Source organism: Halichoerus grypus, chromosome 2 (assembly GCF_964656455.1).
Source record: "Halichoerus grypus chromosome 2, mHalGry1.hap1.1, whole genome shotgun sequence".
NCBI lineage: Eukaryota > Metazoa > Chordata > Mammalia > Carnivora > Phocidae > Halichoerus > Halichoerus grypus.
This window is the reverse complement of record NC_135713.1, coordinates 205,475,847-205,503,438: the sequence shown is the minus strand read 5'-3', so window position 1 is coordinate 205,503,438 and position 27,592 is coordinate 205,475,847. Positions and strand designations below refer to the sequence as shown.

Below are 27,592 nucleotides of genomic sequence, written 5' to 3'. Positions count from 1 at the left end.
ATGGTTAATAAGTGGGAAGCTGACTCGATGTGATTTGAGCCCAGGCACGGGGCCATCCAGCCTCTCTCTCACGCCTCAAGGCTTGCCCGTACCACCCTCTCCATTGTTTCCGGGGAAACAAACTCTATTAGCCCCCTCACCTTGTGGGCACTTTGGCCCGGACGTCTGCCTTGCATGGTGGGCAGCCAGCCCCCTCTCCGGGAAGGCGGGACCTGGAGTAGCTCTTCTGTAGCTGGCTCCTTTGTAGACCAGGGTCCTGGTGTTTTCGTGTGGGTAAGTGAGGGTGCCAGGGGGGTCAGTCCAGAGGGCGGCCCAGTTGGGGTCCCTGGGGAGTCCATGGCAGGTGCCCAGCTGGCTCTTCCAGAGGGCGGTGGGGCACGTGACCAGGTGCCAGGTGGAAAGGAGGGGACAGTGGCGGCTTGAGTCCCCGGAGAGAGAAGGAGCACACCTCATGGAGATTTTGACTCTCCGGGGCCGTAAGGTGATACATCAGATGCCCACAGGAACCCAGCAGCAGATGCTGGTCTCCCATGGTCCTGAGCTCACCTGGTGCCATGAGGCCAGATGCCCACCCTGACCCATCGCCCCCCTCTGCTGGCAGGAGGGGAGAGGGGAGGCCCATCTCCCAGCTGCTGGGCTTGGAGAGGAAGAGCCTCTGGCAGGTTAATACATCGCTGCACATCAGACATCCTTCCTGAGCCTCATTTTCTGTCTTTTTCATGCTAACTTTCCCACCAGTAAAGAGCATTTTTAAAAAGAAGACAAAAAAGGGAGAGAGAACCAGATGAAAGGGAGAATGGAGCACCTGGAATCCTTTTCAGCAGCTTGCTGCTGCTGGGGGTCTGATCTGAATGGCAGGCAAGTGGAGGATGCCACAGGGGGCGAGAATTCGTGGCAAACCTGCCTGTCTGCTGAGCCTGGGGCAGCGAGGGAGAGGTGGTGCGTGGCTGGTCGGCCGGACGCTCTGCTTGCAGCCCAGTCTGTGCCTGGCCCACGAAGGCGCTCAGTCATTGTTGAACGAATGAAAGAGAAAACATCACCAGATGGAGGGTAGTTAGACTCTTGGGGGGTGGAGAGTTTGCACACCTCCTTCTCCTAGGGGTTCTGAACCTGAGAAAGGCTCTGGGTTCCGCACTCATGAGCACCTGCTGTGGAGGACCTGACCATCCACGGCAAGGGGGCCCCGGCATCTTTCCCGCCAAACCCGGCTGGGATCTGAGTCCATGGATTTCTCCAAATCAGAGTTTGGTGGGTCTGGCTCCCAGAAATGCCTTCGGAGCCCCCAGGCAATGACCAAGGTCACTTATTCTGAAGGAAAACCCTGGCTCTGCCCGAGCTCCCTGCACACACACACGAATGCACACGCACACGCATGCTCAACTTTCTCGCTATCAGCATATTTGTCACACTTACTCCATTTCTCCTCTGGCTCGGTGACACAAGGTGAGCTGAAGGAGAGCTGTTTGGGTGAGGATTATGAAGGCACGGGTGCCATGGAAACCACTGGAAAGCCTGAAAGCTGCCTCCATCCGGAGAACCTGCTCTGCCGCTATTGGTCGGCCGTGTGGACCCTCTCCTAGCACCATATGCGATTTTATTTAGTTTCCCCCTTTATGGGTCTCACGCCCCCTTTCCCCTGCTCTGCCAGGTTGTACACACCTCAGCTCAGGACCCTGCCTGCAGGTCAGTGGGATAAAGGTGCTCATGATTTTTTTTTTTCACACTTTATGATGTTTTCAGCCTCATTTTCTGGTGCTCGCTCCCCCCACCCCAGGAGGCAGCACTGATTTTCAGCTACAGATGTTGGAGGCGGAAAATGAGATTGTGATAAACAGGGAGGGTGCCAGGTCCTCGGGCAGATGCTCTGGAAATGGCCATCATCTTCGGTCACAGAAGCAGCCCTCAATGTACCTGCAAATCTGAGGAGCCCTCACAGGGGCCAAAGGCGGGGCAGGCTCTCAGGAGACTGTCTGCACCACACTGGGGGGTCTCTTCAAGTTGGTGCTGAGATCCAGAGCCCTGTGGGCAAACTTGATCTTCCTGAGCTGCTTTCATGTAACTGTGTTGTGTCCACTGAGGGAGGCTGTGAGCTCCTGGCCCCCCAGCTCCTCCTCCCTTTGGATCGTCATAATAATAGTCCCTTGCACTGGCCTTTCCGCTGACAGTTTCCAGATCCTTCATTTTGTTTATTTCCAGCCATAGCCCTGAAACATTGGCAGGTCAAGTAGCATTAGCCCCACTTTAGAGAGGTGAAGACTGAGGCCCAGGAGTTTAAGTGGCAGGGCTGGGGCTGGGACCCCGGCCAAGGCTCTGGCTGCAAGGGCTGCTTCCGTTACCCTCAGTGTCTCTGGTAGATCCCCGCGGAGGCTGTGAGCCTGCTTTTGGGGGTGGGCTCATGGCCCGGGACCAGGAGGAAGGAAACTGTTAAGTAGTGAGGGGCAACGAACAGATCCCCTCCCTCTCCTCCTTTCATGGTCGGTCAGCTTCCTCGAGGAGGAGCTTCTAAACACTGTCTCTGTTCCCTGCACACGCAGGTGCACACACACACACACACACACCTGTTGATGCTTTACTCCTTTTGGTGAGGGGTCTATCCCCACCACATCATTAACCTTGTTCTGGTGAAGGCTCTGAGGACATTTGTTTATCTGCTGATCCTGTGAGTTGACTGGGCTCCGGGGAGGTCCTCTGGCCAGGCTGCCGTCCCGGGTAAGCCAGGGCACACCAGAGCCCACAGCACGCGTGCTCACGGAGCCAGCATTCGATGCTGACTGGGGAGGCTGCATGTGTCCCAGGCTGGGCTCCTCTCGGCATGGGGCCTTGGTTCTGCCAGGGAGTGTCCTCAGAGAGGTCATTTCAAGAAGGAGGAAGTAGCAGAGGCCCGTCTTCTTAAAGACTAGAGTCAGAACGGGCTCAATGCATCCTGGTGGTCAGGGACATCATGGGCAGCAGGTCCGGTAGGCCTTGGTAGACCTCATCTAAATGGCCCTCTCTGGCCACGGGACGTGGCTGGCCCATGGCGTGCCTCTCTCCTCCTTCTCCTCCTCCTGTCCATTCCCTTCCAGGCCTCTGACCATTTCTCTTCATCGGCCCCCTCTTCCTTGCTTTGTCCTTGGCTCTTTCTTCTCTCGGCCCTCCACGTGACCTAGAGGTCACGTCCATCCCCTGATGCCGATACCTCATTTGGGTTGAGGACCTGAGAGCTAGCCCGGGGTCTTTAACCTTCTCCCCACATTCCTGACCGGAGGCAGAATTAAGAATTCCCAAGTGCAATCTTGCTTGTCCCGCCCAGAGGAGGACTTGTCTTCCTTCCCCAGGCTCGGTTCTCCTTGTGCAGTCCCCAACTTGGTGAGCAGACCCACCCCATCCATGGCCCGGGACTTCCGACCCCCCAGGTGCCCTCCCACCAGTGCTCCGGGGTTATACCACACACACCACCTGGGTAAGCAGGAAAAAACACCCAGAGGTCGTTTAAAACAAAATAAAAGGGAGGGGTGTGCTCGTCTCAAGGGTTTTGTTTCTTTAGAAGGAAAGCGGAGAGGTGGTTGTTTAAAGCAGAGATCTGGGAGCAGTCCCAGCTTAATTGGAAAACCGCATTCAGACTGACTGGAGAGGCCTCAGGAATGGCAAACAGCTTCTCCCTGCTCGGAGGAATTTTCTGGAAACCATAATGGCCGTTCTTCCCAACCACAGGCTGGTCTTTCTGGCAGAATTAGCGTGAGTATGTGGTCTGGGCGGCCAGGCTGGAGCCAGCCTGGATGCTTCCACAGTCTGGGCTTCTCCAGCACTGATGAACGGAAGCCGGGGTTCGGGGGTGTGTGTGTGTGGCGTCCAGGAGCTGAGGGTCACGGAAATTGCCCCACGGCGGGGAGCCCCGTGGGCTGCAGCTTGGCCGGGCCTCTCAGCAGCTCCCCGCTGCCGCAGGAGCCCAGGCCGACGAGAGAAAGGGGCCGGTGACTGCTGAGTGCTGTCCCGGGGTGGGCGCTTTGCAGTGTGTCCCAGTTAGTCCTAAGGGACATTCGGTTATGTTTTCCATTTGTCATAAGGAGAAACAGGCCAGGGTGGTGAGGAATGTGCCCAAGATGTCACAGAGGAAGTGCTGGGTCCAGCCAGGTCTGATTCCACACCCAGCCCTGGGCGCTGCCTGGCAGACCGCAGCCCTCTGATGGGGGAGGCAGGGCCCGAAGCCGGGCCTCAGAGGGCGGGCCGAGGCCCTGGGGTCCAGGATGGGGCTGGACGCCGGGGGGATGGGGATGTCCTCTGCCGGCGTGGCTGCAATGGGTCTCCCCCCAGCGTGGTGCGGCCCCTCTTCCCTACCTGCTCTCAAGTAGTGGGCTGGTCCAGATCAGGGCTTGGCTGCTGAGGCCAGGAGTGGGGCAGGAAAGGAGGGTGTGGACCCATCCTCCATGAGGGTGGTGACACTGGTGGGAGGCGGGTGCTTGGTGGGGGCCTGGGAGGTTTGAGTCTGACTGGGTCTTTCTGGGCGCTCCAACAGCGCTCTGCGGGTGCCTGGCTGGGGGGAGTCACCCCTTCTGGATATATCATAGAGATGCAGCTGTGGGAGGGAGGGTGAGGCTTTATGAACCAGCGGTCAGGTGCTTATTGAAATATCAGAGATATTGGGTGTGCCCGAGGCACTTACATTTTTTACTTATTTGTGTAATTGTTTTACTTAAGCAATGACTACTTACCTACAAGGTGCAAAAATCATGTACAAGCAAGAGCAAGGTTTGCACGAAATGTGAGCTGGGTAATTAAAAAAAAAACCTTTTTTGTGTGTCTCTATAAGATAAAGACCATTTATTTATTTATTTGGGAGGAAGATGGGGGTGAGGGGCAGAGGGAGAGAGACTTTTTTTTTTTAAGTATTTATTTATTTGACAGAGCGAGAGATAGCCAGAGAGGGAACACAAGCAGGGGGACTGGGAGAGGGAGAAGCAGGCTTCCCGCGGAGCAGGGAGCCCGATGCGGGGCTCGATCCCAGGACCCTGGGATCATGACCTGAGCCGAAGGCAGGTGCTTAACGACTGAGCCACCTGGCGCCCCGCGAGAGAGACTCTTAAGCCGGCTCCACGCCCAGCATGGAGTTCCACTCCAAACTCCATCTCACGACCCTGAGATCACGAACTGAGCCAAAACCAAGAGTCGGACACTTAACCGGCCGAGCCACCCCGGTGCCCCTGTGGTTAGGATTTTTAAAGGGGTCTTTACCTGGGGCGTCTGAGTGGCTCCGTTGGTTAAGCATCTGATGGGGAGTCTGCTTCCTTCCTCTCTCTCTGCCCCTCCCCCTGCTTGTGCACTTTCTCTCTCTCTCAAATAAATAAATATATCTTTAAAAATAATAAAAAACCATAAAATTCATAACCACGATCCATGATCACAGCAGACAGGGCTTCTGTGCTGCCATCCCACTGTTAAGTTACAGAGAGCCGTGACTTTCCGTTTGACCCAGGAGGGATGCAGAGCCTTGAAAGGCAGCTTCCAGCAACACCTTCTAGTATCCTCACCAAGTGCCCCAACCTGGACTAAACCCTTTCCTTGTGTTAACTCCTTTACATGTCCCCACAAACCCATGACACAGGCACCAAGGTTGTACCCATTTCATAGGTGCGGAAACTGAGGCATGGAGAAGTGACTTACCCATGGTGGCACTGTGTGGGATTCCTAGCAGAGTGTGAGGTGAGGGAGGCTCGAGGCACCCAGAGAGCATGGTCCAGGTTGGATTTCCCGGGGCCATCACGGAGCCCTGGCAAGTGTCCAGCAAGGAGTTCCCCTGTCCTAGGGTTTTATAAAATGTGTATGAGGAAGACATTTTTATGTTCTTTCTTGAAAGAGTCCCCACATATGCGTATGCGTCAAGCTCCATAAATCCTGGATCCTCCCTTTCCAAGTTGGGAGACCAAGCTCAGCTGTTTCAAATTGGGAGCTGTTTCAAGTCGGGAGACCAAGCTCAGCAGCTTGCCCACTCCTTAGGCAAGAATCTAAGAAGCAGGGGCGCCTGGGTGGCTCAGTCGTTAAGCGTCTGCCTTCATCTCGGGTCATGGTCCCAGGGTCCTGGGATTGAGCCCCACATTGGGCTCCCTGCTCGGTGGGAACCTGCTTCTCCCTCTCCCAGTCCCCCTGCTTGTGTTCCCTCTCTCGCTGTCTCTCTCTCTCTATCAGATAAATAAATAAAATCCTTCCTGAGCCCTTGACCTCGGGCGCCTGCCTCCACCTTGCCCTGGCGGGGCCAACCAGCTCTGATTCTGAGTTGCAGAGGGAGTCAGGTGTGCAGGCAGATGGCGATGGGGGATGAGTCTAGCTCTCAGCGGTCTTTATTCTGTATCTCATGGTGGCCCCAGGCTCACGATATGCTACCGGGCTTTGTTTTCCCCATGCTTCTTCTCGATGTCAATAAGCCATTCGTTCATTTATTCCACAAGCATGTACCAGTGCTCACCAGGTGCCTGGCACCCAGCTGAGCGTGAGGGACAAGGTGGCGAGCAAGGGACATGTACTCCTGCCTTCAGGAGTTCATGCTCCGCAGGGGCAGGAGAACAGTGTGGCAAGTCCGGGAAGGGCAAGGAAGTACAGGAGCCTATGTGTTGGGGGGCTCTGACCCGCCTGGGGGGCGCGGTGGGCCTGGGTGATGCTCCTGACCCTCTGCAGCGTTTGCTGACCTGTTCTGCCCACCTTGGATTTGTAGGCTGGGCACGGAACGTCTGCCGCTGGATCCGGAGGTGGTGTTTCTTTTAATTCCTGGTGATCAGGTTGGCGGCCCAGACTTTGCCTCTGCCCTCTTAGGTCTCAGCCCCTGTGCTGGGGAAGAGATGAGGGCCTCAGTCCTCTGGCCCTGGTGCTGTCCCTTGCCCAGCTGGCCCCAGACTGCCCCAGTCGCTGCTGCCCCTGTCCTCCAGCCCCGGGCGGCGGTGGCTCAGCAATGGCTTGTGAGAGCAGCTTGCATTCTGGTTCCCTCAAAAAATCTGCCCTAAATTGCTTCTTAAAGTGTCTGTGACATTTCCCCTCCCACTAATCACTTAAAGATATGTTTTTCCCCATTTAGTCTATTTCCCCCAGCCCCCCAGCACCTCCCCTCTGGCAACCGCCAGTTTGTGCTCTGTAGTTAGGAGTCTGTTTTTTGGTTTATCTCTCTTTTCCTTTGTTCATTTTTTTTAAGTTCCACATAAAAGTGAAATAATATGGTGTTTGTCTTTCCCTGCCTGACTTATTTCCCTTAACATTATACACTTTAGGTCCATTCATGTTGTTGCAAATGGCAAGATTTCCTTTTTTATGGCTGAATCATATTCCATTGTGTATCTATACACCACATCTTCTTTATCCATTCACCAGTTGATGGACACTTGAGCTGCTTCCATATCTTGGCTATTGTAGATAATACTGCACTAAACGCAGGGGTGCGCCTATTTTTCAAATTAGTATTTTTGTTTTTTTTGAGTAAATACCCAGTAGTGGAATTACTAGATCATACAGATTTCTGTTTTAATTTTTTGAGGAACCTCCATACCGCTTCCTACAGTGGCTGTGCCCGTCTGCATTCCCACCAACAGTGCACGAGGGCTCGTTTCTCCGCATCCTCGCCAACACTTGTCTCTTGCGTTTTTTATTCTAGCCATTCTGACAGGTGTAAAGTGATATGTCGTCATGGCTTTAATTTGCATTTCCCTGACGATGATGATGTTGAGCATCTTTTCATGTGTCTGCTGGCCATCTGTATGTCTTCTTTGGAAAAATGTCTACTCAGGTCCTCTGCCATTTTTAAACTGGATTATTTGTTTTTTGGTGGTGTTGAGTTGTATGCATTCTTTATATATTCTGGATATTAACCCCTTATCAGATACGTCATTTGCAAATATCTTCTCCCATTCAGCAGGTTGCCTTTTTGTCTTGTTGATGGTTTCCTTCGCTGTGCACGTAAAGATATGTTTGAACAGAGAAGAGCTTGACCCATTTCCTGAAAGGCCCTTTATCCTTTGGGGATTGCCAGCAAACAGGAAGCTAGGGAGAACCTCTGAGCAGTAATTTACATCAAGGGATAGAGTGGGTGGCAGCCCAGGTGGGAACTCTGTCTCTTCTGTCACCATGGCCTGTAGCCCTTTTCCAGACCCACCAGATCACATGACAAGGTGGCAGCCATTTATCCAGAACGATGCCCTGCAGGGTGGTGGGGACTGGTTATTGAGCCCAAGAGCCAAGGAGCCTTCTCTGATGATGTGTTGTAAACTCCCACTACCCTTGGACTGGCTCATTGTTAAGCAGCCAAGACTTCTCATTCATTCATTCATTCATTCATTCATTCACCCATCCATCCATCCATCAAGCATTTACTCAACTGTACTGGGTGCCAGGGGCACCTCGAGCCCATAGGAAGATGGGAGGCTCCCTGGAGGCACAGATGGGCCAGCGGGGTTCTGCAGGAGGAGAGGAGCTGCCTAGGAGAGGAAGCTCAGTGGTGGTGGCCAGTGTGTTCAAGACCCAAGGCCTAAGAGCTGCCCTCGTGGCGGCTGGGCGAGGGCCGGGCAGGTGTAAGCTTTGGCAGGGCCATGTGGTTGGAGGGTGATGGGTGTGAGTGGGAGCCCCATGTTGTGACATGAACGAAGGGTTTCTGAGTCTGGGCTCTGCAGGCTTGGTGGCTGGCTGCAGGGGTGAGGGGAGCAGAGACCTTGAAGGGGACCCCCATATCTGGTTTGAGCAGAGCACAGGGGCCATTCTGGAGGAAAGGGAGCCAACCGACTGATCCAGAGAAAACGTGCTTGTCCAGGTGAGCATCTTTTCAAGGGCTGTCCTCTACAACAGCCTGGAATGAGGTGGGCTATTTGGTGAGGAGATAGGCCTCCTGCAAGGCGGTGGGCGTGGGGAGGAGCAGGACAGGGAGCAGGTGTCCTTCGCACTGTGCGATTCCTTTTGTTTCTGGCTCCAACACCCTCGGCGCTGGCCTTCCCGCCGGGTTTGTGGACACATAAATCATTAGATTTAATTAGTTGATCACACAGTCCCCTCGCAGATGCTAGAACCCTGGTGAAGTCCAGCCCGGTTGTTGGACGAAGAGGGAAACGTGGCGGGATCTGTGGCAGCAGGGAGCTGGGATCACATCGACCCACTTGCTGAAGCAAGATCCCGTGGGTGCGGATGACTTTGCTCCCACCGGCAGTTTGGAGGCTAGCAGTCAGGGCCCCTGTGGTCGTCCACGCCACGAGATGCGGTGAGCACGGAGGAGAGGACTTGCACGGGATCAGGATACCTGGGTTCTTGGTCTGCTCTGCCTCCCACCGGTTCTGTGACTTGAGTTGACTTTTCCACACCATCTTCTCATCAGTCAACTGGGACACAGTGATGGGCTGGATTGTCCCCCAGAATCCACACGTGGAAGCCCTAATTCCCAGTGCCTCAGGATATTTGGGGACAAGCACCTTGATCTTGGACTTCCAGCCTCCAGAACGGGGGAGAAAAGAAGGATCTGCTGTTGAAGCCCTTGCGTCTGTGGTGCTTCCCAGTGGCAGCCTGAGCCAACCAACATGGACCCTACTGGGCAGTTCGGGGTGGTGGGAGGGCCCCGCCAGGGACGGCGAGCAAAAGTGCCGGGGAGATCAGAAGGCCATGGGCACGCCTCTTTCTTTCCCTTGTGTTCCATTAAGGAGAGAATCTCCTTGGAAAAGATATGTCTTTAGTGCCTCTGTCTGCTAACACTTGGAAGTCTCCCTTTTTAAAAGGGAGGCGAAATTCTCATGCCATAAAATCAACTGTTAATTGTTTGAAAGCGGATACTTCTGTGGCGTTCAGTGCGTCCACGGTGGTGTGCAGCCAGCATGTCTGTCCAGCTCCGGGACACCGTCATCAGCCCGGAGGGAGCACCCATGCCCATTGCCCATCACTCCATTCAGGCCTGGCCCTGTCCCTTCCCCCCGCCCCCCCCGTTCCCCTACCATCCCTCCTGCTCCCTACTGTCACCCCATCCCCCACCTCCCAGTCCCCCCACCGCCCCCATCACCTCCACTGCCCCCCTGCCATCCCCCTACTGTCCCCCCACAGCCCAGTCCCCGCATCGCCCCCCATCACCTCCACTGCCTCCCCGCCACCCCCCCACTGTCCCCCCACCCCCCAGTTCCCCCACCGCCCCCATCACCTCCACTGCTCCCCTGCCATCCCCCCACTGTCCCCCCACACCCCAGTCCCCGCATCGTCCCCCATCACCTCCACTGCCTCCCCGCCACCCCCCCACTGTCCCCCCACCCTCCAGTCCCCCCATCGCCCCCATCACCTCCACTGCTCCCCTGCCATCCCCCCACTGTCCCCCCACCCCCCAGTCCCCCCACCGCCCCCATCACCTCCACTGCCTCCCCGCCATCCCCCACTGTCCCCCCACCCCTCAGTCCCCCCACCGCCCCATCACCTCCACTGCCCCCCCGCCGTCCCCCCACCCCCCAGTCCCGCCACCGCCCCCATCACCTCCACTGCCCCCCCCGCCACCCCCCCACTGTCCCTAGTTTGCTTTGTCTCTACGGAGTTACTTATTCACGATATTTCATAGAAATGCAATTACATTATCTTTGAACTTTTACCTAGAATAATGTTTTCAAGGTTCATCCACGCTGTGGTGTATGTCAGCGCTTCATTCCTTTTTACGGCTGAAAATATCCCATTGTGCAGACGGACCACATTTTGCTTATTCTTTCTTCTGCCGATGGACGATTGGGCTGTTTCCACCTTTTGGCTACATGAACAGAGCTGCTGTGAACACAGGGCACAGTAATTGTTTGGAAATCAATTTTTAATTCTCTTGGGCACATACCTAAGAGTGGAATTCCTGGGTTATATAGTAATTCTATGGTTAAATTTTTGAAGACTGGACATCTCTCTTTTTAATCAAACGGGAGCACGCTTCAGGATGCATCAAACCTTCAGCCAGTAGGAGTGCTCAGCTAGGCTTCAACGACCTTGATTTTTTTTTTAAGATCTTATTTATTTATTTGACAGAGAGAGACACAGCGAGAGAGAGAACACAAGCAGGGGGAGTGGGAGAGGGAGAAGCAGGCTTCCCGCCGAGCAGGGAGCCCGATGCGGGGCTCGATCCCAGGACCCCGGGACCATGACCTGAGCCAAAGGCAGACGCCCGACCGACTGAGCCACGCAGGCGCCCCGATGGCCTTGATTTTTAATGGTACTGATGTTTACAGGATCAGAACATCATACTGAATTTTCATATTGTAGTAGTGACATAAACTTTTCTTTTAAATTAAGTGTTACTTTGAACAGTGATTGGCAAGCCCCGGAAGGTGAGCCCCACACAGGTGGGTCATGCTGTCTGCTTTGTCCACACTCTGCCTCCAGCCCTGGCACATGTTAGACCCTCCATGGGTGTGTGTCTGATGGATGAGTGGACATACCTGCACAGGTTCACTGTTCTACCCGACAGTACAGGTGGGGGGGGCATAAATCCGGCAGAAACGATGAAGGTGCAGAGCAATGTCTGTGAAGCCTGGCACAGTAGCCACGAGAAAATGCCAAGGTTGGGACCCAGCCTCCCAAACTCATCTGCTCAGATTCTGGACACCTTCTGAGGCTTTCTGAGCCTTAGTTTCTTCATCTGAACAATGGGTTGCTGAGAGAATGGATTGCATGGAGGCGCGCGACATACCTGAGCAAGTTTAGCTGCCGTCACTGATCATGCACGGCACCTGCAGGGCGGACCCCACGATGGACTGCAGCAAGAAGGGCTGGGGAGGCCCCGCCATGCAGCCTGGACAGGGGAGGCTGGAAGCCGGGTCCGCAGAGGGCAGGGCTGGCCCCAGGCCGCCCTGGGTGTGGTCGGGTGCTCCCCACGGCACAGGGGAAGTGACATCATAGCAACAGCATCTTGTATTTGGCCGGGGCTGGATGCTTTCCAAAAGTGTTTTCACCTCCCTGTTTTCCACCCAAGCTGCCCCCAGCCTGACAGGCGGGCAAAGACAAAAATTGATTCCCCTTTCTAGAGGAGAAAGCCTGAGCCAGAGCTAAGCGAAGGGGCTCCCTGAAGTTCACATAGCTGGTCAGCTCGAGAGCAGGGATGAGTGAGCTGGGAATTGTCTTGGCTTTGCGCACCCACATCCAACATCCCCTGTCTCTCCTGTGGCTTCCAAACCTGCTGGCTCAGCAGTCTGGCCCAGGCCCGGCCTGGGGATCTGTATTTTAGGTGCCACCGTGACATCTCACGCTGCCTCATTTTGCAGAGCTCTTGCTTGGATCCTGAAGCACCTGCGAAGTAGACACATTTGTCCGGATCTTGAGAAGACAGAACCATCCACCCCCAGTGGAGAACAACTCGGGAGGAGGGTGGAGGTGGGATTCGAGCCAGGGGCAGAATGCTGTATGATCCTTGCATGAAGACGGAGGTCCCTCCTCATATGCCGTGGCCCTAAGCCACCTCACTCCCTTCTGCCTAGGACGCTGGATTCCAGACAGTGCGCATTCCTCCGCGTGTCCCCACGCCATCCAGCTGGGCCCCTGCTCCCCGTCCCACAGACGCCGACCTCTCTGGCTGCCCCCAGTGTGGGCTGAGTTAAAGGGGCACAGATAATGGGGCTCAGCTGGGGATCTAGGCTTGTGTCCACAGGGAGTGGGGGAAAGCCGGCCCCTCCCAAGCCCAGCACCAGCGACTTTGACATGAGGTGCTGAATGTCCTGTGTGGGCCTGGAGCGCCCCAGGGAGCAGCAGTCTTTGGAATGACAGGGAATTCATTACCCCTTCCATCACTGGGCGCCTCCCCCAGTTCCTTTCTCTCGAAAAGATCTTGCCAGCCTTGCTGTTTATTTACGTGGTAATTTATTTTTCCTGCTGCTGGTCTGGGTGTTCCTTGGAAGTTTCCCCAGGAGCAACTTAACCAACTACCCTTCAGGAGGGTCCCCCCACCTCTCAACCCTCACACACCCCATCGGGGCCCCAGACCCCCTCTCTGCAGGCCACCACCTGACACCCCACACTACTTGATGTGACAGCCCTCTGGCCAGCCTCGTTTAGGTTTTGGAGGTGTCCCTATATCCATTGTTGGGCCGCTCACGACCACCAGCTTCCCCTAACAGGCAGCCACTTTCCAAGGCCCCTCTGCTAACTTCAGCGGGGTGAGGAAGAGGAAGCTGCCTGTGTGCATAGAAGGTTCTCCTACGTGTCTGTGCTAGGACGCCAGCTGCATGCCCCTGGGTGCGGGGACAGGACGCGGAGAGCACGAAGGAGAATGGGATCCCTGGACCTCCAGGAGCTTGAACGGAACGGGCAGCTGTGTTGGCACCCAGCTGGGTGGTGGGGCCGGGGGACGCGCAACCACGCTCTGCGTCTGTGGCTTCCCACACAAGCCAAGTGCAAGGTGGGCCACCAGCTAGCCCGGAGACCTGGGCTGAACCCTTCCTTCTCTGGGCCTCAGTTTACTCACCTGGGAAAGAAGGGGCTGGCTTCCATCCCTGCTCCCAATCTCAGGAGCCCCAGAGACCGTGGATCTCATACCACTCGGCAGGTAGATGTTCCCTTCTGTTTAGAGTTTATTGGTGCTGCCTTGGAAATGAAGCCAAGGTCACCTTCCCAGCTGGAGTCCTGGGTGGGTACATTGTTCAGGGCCGCAGGCTGTGCCCGCCCCCAGGTCACCACTGTTTTCAAACGTAGGTTTTATTGTTATTCAAGTATGGTGGGCCAGCAGACCAGGGGTCAACTGCCATTGGAAGGATTGTGACTCATAGATCCCAAGAGGAGGGGGCATGCCCTGCCCTGCAGGGCCCCCGGGGAAGCGCCAGGGTCGGTCACGGTCACGGGGCAGAGGGACAGGGGGGAAGGCAGGATCCAGAGGCTGGGCTGTGGTTTTCACGGGAAAGAATGGGCTCGGGATTGGCAAGTTGGAGTCATGTCAGTGGACTCCGGCGTGTGCCCCGGAGCAGGTTGTTGTCTGGTCCCTGGCCCTGGGGTGATTAGGACGGGGGAATATTGGCCCCGAGTGCAAAGAGGATGGTTGGGGTGCAGGCTCTGGGTCGGTCTGTACACAAAAGATGGGCTCCCTGGGAGCAGAGTGGTCTGCTCTCTCTGGGAGGCCGCCAGCCCCTGGAGGGGCCCCGGGCGCCAGCGCACCGGGAATATAGAACAGCGCAGAGTTAATACGGGCACCTAACAAAATGTGTGCTGCATGTAATTTGTCATTTTTAAAAAATTAATCGACTTTATTTTTTAGAGCAGTTTTAGAAAGATTGAGCAGAAAATACAGAGTTCCCGCATACCCTCCATTTCCAGCGCACGCACACGCGCACACATACACAGGGTTTCTCCTATTATCAACATCTTACACGAGGGTGGCACATTTGTGATAATTGAACCAGTGTTGATACATTATGATTAGTCAAGCGTCCACAGTTTACATTAGGGTTATCTTGGTACTGTGCATTCATGGGCTCGGACAAATGTATAATGACATGCATTTGCCACCATGGTGTCATAGAGAGTAGTTTCACTGCCCTAAAAACCCTCTGTGTGCCTCCCATGCCTCCCTTCCCCCCAGCCCCCAGCAGCCGCTGATCTCGTCACTGTCTCCGCAGCTCTGCCTTTTCCAGAACATTGTACAACTGGAATCATACAGCCTTTTCAGACTGACTTCTTCCCTTAGTGATGTGCATTTAAGGTTCCTCCGTGGCTTTTCATGGCTCGGTAGCTCATTTCTTTTTTTTTCCCCGATAGCTCATTTCTTTATAAGCACTGAATAATATTCCATTGTCTGGATGGACCACAATTTAAATATGATGTTTTATCCATTACTATGATCTTGAAGGAAGGCAGTGGGCTCCGTTGTAAGGGCCGGGCTCACAGATGCACGGAGACAGGCCCGGGGCCGGGGGTACAAGGCGGTGAGGATCTCCGTGCTCCCACGGAGGCCGGAGTGACTCTGGGCTTCGGGGTCCGGGCCGTTGTTGGAGTTCTCCTCCTCACGGGACTCGCGTAGACAGCCGGCTGTGCCCCGCTCTTTCTCAGGGAAGCCTTCCAGGGCCGGCCGGCACCTCCTCCCGCCACAGACCTGCAGGCAGGAGAATCAAGGAGGGGCAAGGGGATTCCCAGGTTGGCCAGTCGGCTTCAAGTGTGAACACGGTCCACACGCTTACCTAATGACCTGTCGACAGCTTCGAGAAGTTAACCGCCCGAGAGAGAGGTGCTGCTGGGCCAGAGGGTCCGGGTCTCCCCGAGGCCCTGCCCACGGAACGCGGCCTCCCCTGGCAGCCGGGCCGGGCCTGCGGAGCTCCCTGGCTGGGACAGCAGGCTGTGGGCCGTGGCGAGCTGGGTGGGCTCTGTGGGCTCTGGCCCTCCTCAGAGTCCCTTCCTTTACTTTCCAGACTGGAATGAGGTCCACCCAGCGCCTGGGACGCGTTTTGCTGCCCTGAGGCAGGCTCCTGGCTGAGACAATCCCAGACAGGGCGTCTGCCCTCTCCTTTCCCCTCGGCCAAGGCCCTGGCTGGCGGCCTGGCGAGCCCAGAACGTGTGCGTGTGTGCGCGTGTGCATGTGTGCGCCTGAGTGTGTGTGATGTATGTGTGCGAAGAGGCTGCAGGTGCTGTGGACAGCCCCCGGGACCCAGAGATCTACGGGGGAGTCCATAGGTCCGGCAAGGGCCAACGAGGGGGGGTGCCCAGGCCTGGCCGCCCCTCCCCAATTTTCTGTCCCTCCCTCTTGCAGTTTCTGAGGTGGCCCCAGCGCCTGGAGTCTCAAACTGCTCAAGGCCATGAGAAGGCCACCGTGGAACAGTGACAATGAGTCAGAGGAAAAGAGCGCCCCTCTCATCTTGCCCGTGACACTCAGATCCAGTGTAGAAATCACCCCTCGGCCAGCCTGGTTTGCACCGGACACCTCGGTGTCCTGGTTCCTCACACCCTCTCCTGGAGGCCACCCGGCGGCTGGCTGCCCTGCTGGGCGAGCGCACAGAAAGAAGCAGGTGGAGATGCTCTAAGGCCAGGAGTGAGGTTAGTCCTGGTACCTCTCCTTCCAAACCTGACTCACAGTCCTCCTCTTCCAGGCAGCCCTGACTCCGTGCAGACAGCCTTCCTTTCCCTGACCCCTTCGGCCGGCAAGAGGGGGCTCCACCCACCTGTCTGTCATGCTCTCTAGTGTTCTCCTGGGATGTCCCTGCCCAGGTGCCGTAGGCCGACCTTGTCCTTGAGGAAGGAGGCGGGGAGCCCCTGAAGGTGGCTGACACCTGCCTCCAAGGCCCCGTTCCCCGAGGGCAGAGCGCTGCGGCAGGACGCACACTCAGCAGACAGCCCGCGGACTAATGCACCTTCTGTTTCCCCACTGGTCCAAACAGAAGAAACGAGGGGCCTGGACCAGGTACCCAAGGTGCTTCCCATGTGCCTGTCCCTGCGACCTTGTACTCCTGTGACCTCCAGCCCCATGCCCTGCATCCTCTGAGCTCTCCCTGCTGGGCCTGGAACCAGAGAGGGGGCCAAGGACAGGCATGTGGGAGGGAGCTATTTGCCCAGACCTTTGAGAGGCCTCTGGGAGTGAGGGCAGGTCCAGGCCGCCCAGCGCTGGCGGGGAGAAGCCGCTTGCCCCAGGGACCCGGCTCTGGGCTGGTGCGGCCTGACCTCCACGCTGAGGGCCACAGCGGCTCAGCGAGGTCGGCGTCTGTCCCGGCACCCTGTCTGACGCCTGCCCCCTCCCTGACTCGGGCTCATGTCTCCTCCAGCAGAGTCGCGAGGTGGAGAGGAGATGGGTCAGCGACCACAGTGTGAAGACAACAGGAAGCGCGTGAGCATCTCTCAGGAGGCCTCGGGAGGGAGGGAGGGGCCTTTCAGATTGACTGACGGCCCATTTTACCCTCTGGTCAAACTAGCGTGGTGGAGAAGACCCAAGGCTGGCACTCAGAACCCCGAGAATCTTCTGCCACTGCCTTGCTGTGTGTCTTAGGGCAAGTTGCTTACCCTCTCTGAGCTCATCAGTGAATGGAGACAGGGGGCCTAGAGGGCTGGCAAGTGTAACCCTTCTTCCCAGGGAGGGGAGTCCTTTCCAGGGGGATGTGGGCAGCCCAGAAGGAAACTTGTCCCTTCGACTTTAGTGCGTGTCCTGAGGAATGCATGTCTGAAGGTGGGGACCCGTGGGTGGAGGTGGGGAGGGATCGCACCCAGCCCAGCACGGGTGCAACGGCACCTGAGGATTTGGAGGGAGAAGCTGGGGGGTGGACCGGGCCAGAGCAGAGGCCTCGCGTCAGCCCTGCTTGGTGGCAGGCTGAATCGCTGCTTAGTGGGTGGGGCTGGCAGTCAGCATCGACTCAAGTCACCTGCCAGTTACCGTTTGCTGTGGGTAGAGTCCTACTGTTCACTATTTAGTAAGCTGTAAATAAAAATGGTAATATCTTCATCATTGACCCCTTACTGTGTCGGGCAGCACGCCGATCGCTGAATGTGGGCTCTCCCACTCACCCTTCCTGGTAACCCAAGGAGGCAGTATTGACATTAGTGTCAGTCCATAGACTGAAGACCATGGGGCACAGAGAGGTTAAGTAACTTGCCTGAAGTCACACAGCTACTAAGTGGCGGAGCGGAATTTGAACCCAGGCCTATCAGAGCTGTAGTTCTGGCTTTAGTGGGCAGCACTGGTTTTTAATGATAACAGTGAACAGCCTGGAGGACACGGGGCCTCTGCCCTTCCTGACCTGCTCCAAGGACTTCTCAGGGGACCGCTCGGTCTCTATGTGTCCTGCAGCTCAGACGGTCAGAACTACCCTCCATCGTCCTGAGACTTCTCCCGTGGCCTGGCCGGGGGACGCTGCCACCCTGCCCTCCACCGGCACCCCGCCGAATGAGAGGCGGTGACACGTGTCCCCTGCCCGGGGCTTTGGTTACAAAAAGACTTTTTAACGTTACTCTAGAATCTGCTCAGGGTTTCTTTTGCAGAAGGAAAGGGATTTGATTTTTTTTTTTTTTTAAAGATTTTATTTATTTATTTAAGACAGAGAGAATGAGAGAGAGAGAGAGAGCACATGAGAGGGAGGAGGGTCAGAGGGAGAAGCAGACTCCCCGCCGAGCAGGGAGCCCGATGCGGGACTCGATCCCGGGACTCCAGGATCCTGACCTGAGCCGAAGGCAGTCGCTTAACCAACTGAGCCACCCAGGCGCCCAAGGGATTTGATTTTTAAAATCGGATGTCAGCGCAGGCATTTTAGAGACAAGTTTCTGTGTAAAACAGGGGGTGCGGGTCAGTAGAGAGGGGTGGCGTGCCGGGGGGCTGGGAGTCAGGGGGACCTGAAGCAGGGCGGGGAAGAGCAGGGCCTTGACCCATGAGTGGTCATCTTGTGTCATGTGCACATGTGAGTGCATGCGTGACTGCATAGTGTGCTTGTGCTTCAGTGTGTGTGTGTGGCTGTGTGTGCATGCTTGTGTGTGCGCACGTGTGAGTGTGTGTACACGCGTGTGCATGCTTTGGCGTGTATGAGTGTGTGCATACGTCTGCATACTCCAGTGTGTGCGTGCTTGTGTATGTGCGCACGCGTGTGCACGCTTTGGCGTGTATGAGTGTATGCATACGTCTGCATGCCCCAGTGCGTGCATGCTTGTGTGTGTGCACACGCGTGTGCATGTGTGAGTGTGCACACGCGTGTGCATGCTTCGGCGTGTATGTGTGTGCATACGTCTGCATGCTCCAGTGTGTGCATGCTTCAGTGTGTATGTTTACTTCAGTGTGTGTGTGTGTGCATGCGTGAGTGTGTGCATGCCCCAGTGTGTGTGGCTGTGTGCACATGTGTGTGCATGCTCCAGTGTGTGACTGTGCGTGCATGCGTGAGTGTGCACACACGTGTGTGCATGCTCCAGTGTGTGGATGCTTCAGTGTGTGTGCATGCCCCAGTGTGTGTGGCTGTGTGCACACGTGTGTGCATGCTTCAGTGTGTGGCTGTGTGTGCATGGGAGTGTGTGAGTGTGTGCGTGTGTGCATGGATGGCTTTCTGTTGTCTCCGCTGAGGTGGGGTCCTCGGCAGTGGCAGCATCCAAGGCCAGGCAGCCGTGTTCCTTCCGGCAGAACAAAGCACACGGGATCTTGGGATGCAGAAGCCAAAAAAACCAAGTAAATAAAACAAGCGGCGCGGGCTATAAATAGATGCAGGCTGCAGGAGCTCTCGGCAGCCACCCGCCCCCTCCCCGAGCGGGAGCAGCAGTGTGGGCCCTGCTCTGCAGCCCCACATGGCCGCCCTTGGCCCGGGGCTGGTGCGGGGAGAGGCCGGCCCCTGACCCTCGGCCAGCGCCAGCGCCTGGCGTCCTTCTCAGACAAAACCCTGCCTCCGATCGGTGCCCGCGGCACCGATTCAGCCCGCACTGAAGCCTCTCCTTCCTTCCGCCGCCCAGCGGGCCTGGTCCCTGGGTGTGTGTTTCTACGGCTCAGGGCAGAAGGTGGTTTGCTCCTTTGCGCTGAGGGGTCACAGTCTCTATTCCCCGTTCAGACCCCAATCCTCCTCCTCAAGGCAGCGCTGGCCCGTGGGGGTGGCCAGAGATGCTGGAATCCTGGGCGGCTGCGTAGCGGTGTTAAACTCTCGGAAATGCCCTCTGGAGTCTGCATGAAGTATGGTGCCTGGCTTCTTCACCGTCTGGCTCAGTGCTTTCCTTGTTGCCATGTCAGAGCGTATCCCGAGCAAATGGTCCATTCATCTGTCCATCCTTCCATCCACCCACTCCGTCCATCTGTCCTTCCAGCCTCTGGAAGCCACTGGACCACTGGTCAATTACTCTGGGAAGCACTGTGCTAACCAGTGAACTGTTCACCTGGTCTTTCTTTCTTTCTTTCTTCTTTCTTTTTCTTCTTTTCTTTCTTTCTTCTTTCTTTCTTTCTTTCTTTCTTTCTTTCTTTCTTTCTTTCTTTCTTCTTTCTTGTCTTGTCTTTTTTTTTTAGAGAGGGTGGCGGGTAGAGGGGCAGAGGGAGAAAGAGAATCTTAAGCAGACTCCATGCCCAGCAGGGAGCCCGACGCGGGGCTCAATCTCAACGACCTTGAGATCATGACCTGAGGCGAAATCAAGAGTCAGATGCTTAAATGGCTGAGCCCCCCAGGTGCCCCTATTCACCTGATTCCTCAATCACACTGTGCTTGCTCTTTGATGGGGGGCACAGACCCGCACTCAGGCAAGAAGCCGTTGAGAAAGAGCCGACCCATGGCAGGAAAATACGGTTGCTATGGGAGCTCAGGGCAAGGGCTCCGTGCTGCGGGATGCTTGTTTCTCGCCTCCCACTTGCAGACGGATGGAGTAGCAGTGAAGGGGACTGTGCTATCAGACCACACTGCTCACGGCGTGTGTGCGTGGCCAGGTGACTCACAGGATCAGTGCAGTCGGGATGCTAAGGCACGCACCCGGGGCCACAGGCTATAGAAGCAGCACCTAACAGGGGTGGTGTCCTTCATCGCTTTCCGAGCGCCTACTAGGCTGGGCACTGTGTCAACCCCTGAGCCCAGATCTTTTTACTAAATCCACTCCACGATTCTACTCTATAGAGGACTGGAGACTCCAAGGAATTAAAGCACTTGCGCTGGTCCGGGGTCAGATCCTGGGTCGGTGCCGGCTCTGTCACCCGCATGGGCTGGGTGACGGTGGCTAAGGCTCTTCACCTCCCCAAACTGTATTTTCTCCGGCAAAAAGGAAGGCTCTGCCATGGAATCGAGGCTCCCCATCTTTCCAAGTCTGTGAACTGCATTTTAATGTCAAATGCTTTGAGGATCTTTTCACGTGCTGGTGCTTTTATTTTTAGGATTTGTTGGTTGAGAAAATTCACAATGACAAAAAGCTACTTTGAATTCGGTAGTGGTTTAAAAATCAATTTGTATCTGATTATTCACAACTGCATGTATATCCATCTGAAAAACAACTCTGATGCGGGCGTTATTTATGGAGTCTACACGGGCAGGTTGGGGGTGTGGATCTTGGTCTCTGGTTAAGACCCTGCAGCCCCCGGGCGTGGGGCCACCTGCCCACCCTTCCAGATCATTCTAACTTGAGCAAAGCCATCAACTCTCACTTCCCCACCCCTCCTGGATAGCAGTAAGAAAAGGTAAAATGAGACAGGACAGTGAGCAGAGAGACCCCAGTGGAAGTTGTTGGTTGCAAACCAGACAGAAGGCCAAGGGTGAGAGGGTCACACCGCCCCCGGGGATGCACTCAGTGTGGCCGGGACCTTGTGGCCACCGCCCTGTGCTCACAGGAGCAGAAATGAGTGGTGGTCCTGCAGAGGCTTACACCGTGGAGCCACTTCCCAAATGTCTTGTAGACCCCAAGACAGAACGTGCAAAAGGCTGGGAAACAGGTCAGACCTTTCCTTTTTTTCATTGTTCCTTTCCGAGAGGAGATTTGGGTTGACTGCATACATCAGCATTCTGGCCTCCCTGGGGAATGAGGAACAGAGCTCTCCTCCCTCCCTCCCTCCATGGCCTCCTCCTCCTCCTCCTCCTGGCTCCCCCTCCCTGCTGGCACCGAGGGCTCAGCGCATGATGCAACGGCAGGCAGAGGAGGCCCTGGAGGGGCTCCCCGAGTCTGGAGAGTCTGTGGCCAGCAGCCGGCCCTTGTCGGGGAGGGAGGCCAGGCTTGCCCGGTGGTGTCGGCCCTCGGAAAGCTGCTGGTGACCTGGAGCTTGTCTTGCAAACTGTTTATCAGATGATTTCAGGGTCGCGTAAACATTTTGACAAAGGAGAATTGAAAATACAGGGTTGCCTTTTGCTAGATGCCGTGTTAGCCCCCAGATGCTGTGACATAGCCGGCCGGCCCCCCACCCAGTCTAGTACTCCCCGTGGTGCTTCCCCTCTCTGCTTTTCCTTCATGCACATCTCTCAGTTGGTAGTTATTTGTCCCTGAGAGTGTTCGGTCTGATAGGGGATAGGGCAATCTCTCACCCTATCTGGGCGGCTCCCTGGAAGAGGTGATGCTTACAGTGAAAAGTGAAGGATGTGTAGGACAGAGGCAGAGGGACCGTGCCCAGTCTGGGCAGGGAGAGGATGTGGCTCCAAAGGATCCCAGGGCTCTGGGGACACACACAGGGAGGCGTGTCAGCATGAAGCTGGAGACGTGAGCAGAGTGCTGGGCTCGCAGCATCTGTGGGGACAGGGACGCAGGCTGGGGTGGCCATGGGAGGGCCCTTAGAAGCTGTGACGGCAGATTGTATGTGGACACTTGACCAGGTCACAGGGTGCCCACATGGCTGGTTAGATGTTATTCCTCAGTGGGTCTGTGAGGGTGTTTCTAGAAGGGGCGAGCGTAGGAATCCATGGGCTGAGTAAGGCAGGGAGTCCTCCCCGTGTGAGCGGGCATTAGCCAATCCATCAGGGCCCGAATAGAACAAAAAGGTGGAAGAAGGGAGAATTCTCTGTTGAGCTGAGATATCTTCTCCTGCCCTTGGAATGGACTTCACACCACTGGTTTCCTGGGTCCCCAGCTTGCACTTGTGGAGACCTCTTAGTTTCCATAACTACGAGCCAACCCCTTCATAATAAATCCCTTAACATCTCTCTCTCCTTCCCCTCCCCCACCCCCACCTCCACCTCATCCCCATGTCCAGCCCCATCTCCACCCCAATCTCCCTCCCCATCTCCACCCCCACCTCCATCCCCACCCTCATCCTTATCTTCACCTCCACCCTCATCTCTATCCCCATCTCCACCCCCACCCCCATCTCCATCCCCCACCTCAACCCCCATTTCCATCCCCCTCCCCATCTCCACCCCATCTCCCTCCCCATCTCTATCCCCATCTCCACCCCCATCTCCCTCCCCACCCCCACCTCCATCCCCATCCTCATCCTCACCTCCATCCCCATCGTTCCCTCCATCTCCATGTCCAGTCTCTCCTATTCTGTTTCTCTGGACAGCCCTAACTAATACAGACATTGTGCCCCACCCTGCTCTACACTGTCCCCTGAGTCCCCATGATTATTTGCAGCACCTCAGAACTCCCGGCTTGCCCAGGCCTTTCTTCTGTGACAGTCAGCCCACCCAATGACTAGAAAGCTCCTGACATCATGATAATGCCCTTGGCTCCAGGACCACATTGCCCCCCCGCTTCTCCCAAGGGATCTGGGGCCACAGAACTCATCTCCTTAGTCTTCCTGGGCAGTCCTTCAAGTTTCTAAATGCTGTCCAGGGCCCCCTGTAAGTCTTCTGTCTGCTCCTTGGGCCAGCTTCTCCTTCCACCCCCGGTAGGATGCCATAGGGAGCAGACATCTTTGGGGGTGACAGACCACTCTTCAACTGCCCACTCACCTACCCCATGTTGATCCTGTGTGATTCCCTACCCTGGTGCCTGGGTGAGGGGTGAACTGGCCCCAGACGGTGCCCACCAGCTTTTCTCTCTTGGGCATTGGAACTGATGCTATGAAATTACCACTGGGTTAAACTGGGCTTTGGGGCAGAGCTGATGGTGGCCGGGAAGCAGGGAGCAGTATGCAGCCACTGGGCATAGGAGAGAGCGTCGCCTTCCCTCCCTCTCCCTCGCCACTGCCGACTGGGGCAAACTCTGGTTTGTTAGTATCTCTTTTGCAATCAGGCGCCCAGGTGCGGAGGGACAGCCCGTCTTGGGGATCCCACAGCACACAAGACTTCTATTAGTGAGAGCTCGGGACAGGGCAGGTCCCCGGCTCCTGAGCCCAGACGGGGAGCCCTCTTATTTATGGTGCCCTTACTGGGCCTCGCTGCACAGGTGCCAACCCAGGCCACAGATTACAGCCCAGGGTGCAAGGTTTGTTTCCTCCCCATCCCTTCCCCAGCAGTCTGGAGCCTGGGGAGTTCCTCTAGTTTCTAAGAATATTCCTCTCCTCAGTGTTAATGATTCCCTTACGGCAGCCACCATCCCACTCAGCCAGGCTATGATTAGGATGATTACTATTCTTCTCGTTATTGCAATTAACAATAATCATGAACACAACTGCTGCTGAAAGCCCGTGGAGCCCCTTCTCTGGGCCTGCAGGGGCCCTGGTGCCCACGGGTATCATCCCAGCCCACCCTGCGGCCTCGGGGGTCTCCAGCACTACGAGCCTGCATCACTTACCCCAGATCCCAGGGAGTCATGGACCATGGGGCAGGAAGGGACGGTCCATAACACCTGGAGCGATTCTGTCCCCTCACAGAGAGGGCCATAGGTTCTAGAGAGGAGAGGAGCCGGTGAGTTAGCAGCAGTGCCCGGGCCAGACCTCCGGCTGCCTCCAGCCCTGGGTGGGACTTGGGGCCGACTCCAGCTCCGCACTGGCTGAGTTCACTCCTGCTTCTGGTGCGCTCAGGGCTGGTGGCTCAGATTAGCTGCGAGGGCCAGCCCAAGAGGAAGGTAAACCCTGGCCCAGCAGGAGCAGCTTCCTCTTGCCAGATCGCTTGTCCTCGTCAGCCTCTTTGCTCGGGGTCTTGCTGAGGGTTCGGCTCACTGGCAGGGCCGGCTGGGAGCAGGGGTGAGACTCTGAGGGCAGAGCTTGCCTGACATGTTGGGCTGGGTGAGGAAGGGGGGGAGGCTGAGGACCATTCCGTCGGGATTGTCAGTTGTCATGCTCACTGAAGTCAGAATGGAAGGTTCTGGAACATGTACCCTTCTGTAGGCTCCCTGCTCCCAGAGCAGCCACCCAGCCACTTGCTTCGCTTCCCCCCTTGGCACATCCTAGAGACAGCAGGGCTGCATTTTCATCTGACACACTCAGGGGTTCGGATGACGGCACACGTTGGCTTGCTAACCTTTACGTGGCATTAAGGGACTCCCTCCGACCCTCCCCCCCAAAGGCAGTAGGCTGCCTGGGCAACCCCTCAGGACAGCCAGCCAACACCTGGCCAGGGCCGGGCATGATTTAGAGCTTGTGTCTGAGCAAATAGAACACTTGCCTGAGACAGGACGCCCCTCCCCCTCCCCCCTCGGTGGGGATGTGCTGAGGGTGGGGCCCGGCGCGGGGGCACCCCTCTTCTGCGGCCAGGGTTGGGGCCGGGCTGCCCTTCCCAGCCCCCTGCCCAAGGCCAGGCCTCGCCGGCCTGGCCCCCCCCCCCGCCAGCCCAGAGCCCAGCCCATCCTTTACCCTGCAGCACACGTCCTCACTGGGCCCTCAGGAACCTGTCACAGCGCTCCGGAAGTGTTCAAGCCACGCCACGGGGCCACTGCCGGCCGCCTTCAGGGACGGGGCAGAGGCACAGGCAGCAGCCATGGGGCGGGGGTGTGGGGGTGCGGGGGGGGGAGGCTCAGGCCTGAGTCCGGCCACAGCTGCCACAGCAGGTGAGTGACCGGGGCAGGGGGAGCACAGCCAGCATCTCTCAGCAGAGCGCACCGCCACTAGCCACACGCACACCCCTGCACCCCCAGCCCCTGAATCCACGTATACTCCCCCCCACATCCACATATACTCCCCACATCCACGTATACAACCCCACATCCACGTATACTCCTCCCACATCCACGTATACTCCCCCCGCATCCACGTGTACTCCCCCATCCACGTATACTCCCCCATCCACGTATAGTCCCCACATCCATGTATACAACCCCACATCCACGTATACTCCTCCCACATCCACGTATACTCCCCCCGCATCCACGTATACTCCCCCATCCATGTATACTCCCCCCCACATCCACGTATACTCCCCCCGCATCCACGTATACTCCCCCATCCACGTATACTCCCCCATCCACATATACTCCCCACATCCATGTATACAACCCCACATCCACGTATACTCCTCCCACATCCATGTATACTCCCCCCGCATCCACGTATACTCCCCCATCCATGTATACTCCCCCCACATCCACATATACTCCCCACATCCATGTATACAACCCCACATCCACGTATACTCCTCCCACATCCATGTATACTCCCCCCGCATCCACGTATACTCCCCCATCCATGTATACTCCCCCCCACATCCACATATACTCCCCACATCCACGTATACAACCCCACATCCACGTATACTCCCCCCGCATCCACGTATACTCCCTCATCCATGTATACTCTCCCCCACATCCACATATACTCCCCACATCCACGTATACAACCCCACATCCACGTATACTCCTCCCACATCCACGTATACTCCCCCCGCATCCACGTGTACTTCCCCATCCATGTATACTCCCCCCCACATCCACATATACTCCCCACATCCATGTATACAACCCCACATCCACGTATACTCCTCCCACATCCACGTATACTCCCCCCGCATCCACGTATACTCCCCCATCCACGTATACTCCCCCCCACATCCACATATACTCCCCACATCCATGTATACAACCCCACATCCATGTATACTCCTCCCACATCCACGTATATTCCCCCCCACATCCACGTATACTCCCCCCGCATCCACGTATACTCCCCCCACATCCACATATACTCCCCCATCCACGTATACTCCCCCCCACATCCACATATATTCCCCCCACATCCACGTATACTCCCCCCGCATCCACGTATACTCCCCCATCCACGTATACTCCCCCCCACATCCACATATACTCCCCCCCAACATCCACACACACACACATACACATACACACACTCCATGCCCTCCCACTCCCCCATGCCTCCACCCCCCACCCCATACCCCCCACCCCCCTACACCCATGTGCCCCACACCTACCCCCACCCCACACCCCCTATATCCACACTCCTTCCCCATGTGCCCCACACTCACCCCACCCCCTACCACCCCCACCTCTACCTCCACCACACTTACACCCCCATCTCCCACTACACTCACCCCAACCCTTACCCCCACACTCATACCATACTCCCCCATACACACACTCACACATGCACCCACCCCCTACCCTTAACCCACACTCCCCCACATCCACACATCCCCCACAACCAAATCCCCCCCACCCCACACCTCGTACCTTCAAACCACCCCATATCCACATCCACACACCCATATACCCCTATCCACATACATCCCTCACTCCCCTACACCCCCCATACCCCTCCTACATCCACACACACTTATCTACCCACCCACACACGCACACAACAGCCCTCATCCCCCCACCACGTTTGGGAGAGGTCTATGGTAGTCCTGGCAGAGAGACGGGGAGGGAGAGGGGGGACAGAGGAAGGGAAGCAGGCAGGGAGCAGGAGAGACAGGCAGGGAGGGCAGCAGAAGGCACTGGAAGCCTTCTTCCAGTGGAAGAGAGGGAGAAAAGCTGAGAAAGAACAGAAAGAGAAGGCAGAGCAGGCCCCCCAGAGGGACCCTAGTTGCAGCCCCATTTCAAGGGCATTTGTCAGGTGAGACCCTCAAGTGCCTCTTTCCCATGTTCAGAAGGCAGATGAGGCCTCAGACTCAGGACCTCAGACATAGTCCCCAGGCCTGGCTGTGTGACCCTTTCCCCAAAGCAGCCACTAACGTGCCCAGCAAACCAACTTCCTACTAACTCTGGCAGAGACCAGAAAGGGAGACACACACATACTCACAGATGAGGCAGTCCAACCTTGACGCCCAGACCTTACAGGGACGTGTTCAGAAAAGAAAATTATAGGGTGACCTCTCTCGTGAACATGAGTCCAAGAGTCTTAAACCAAACATTAGCAGGTCAGACCCACCACTGGCAGGGTGAGCACATCACGATCACACTGGGTTTATCCCCTGAACGGAGAGTCAGTTAAACA

General features: G+C 56.5%; 1 protein-coding gene across 18 annotated transcripts in view; it reads left to right on the top strand.

The window, feature by feature from the left end:
- Nucleotides 1-1,745: 1,745 nt before the first annotated feature.
- LOC118547164 (uncharacterized) overlaps nt 1,746-27,592 on the top strand; it is a 60,797-nt gene continuing 34,950 nt past the window's right edge. For 3 of the 18 annotated variants that reach the window (XR_013445250.1, XR_013445246.1, XR_013445248.1), the window contains exons 1-3: nt 1,791-3,717; nt 15,671-15,954; nt 16,677-16,738. Coding sequence is in view for 3 of the 18 variants with exons in the window: in XM_078066163.1 (XP_077922289.1) it covers nt 3,671-3,717 (47 nt within the window). In the remaining 15 variants the exon portion in view is untranslated. The other 15 variants (XR_013445249.1, XR_004922975.2, XR_013445252.1 and 12 more) reach the window with 11 other exon arrangements.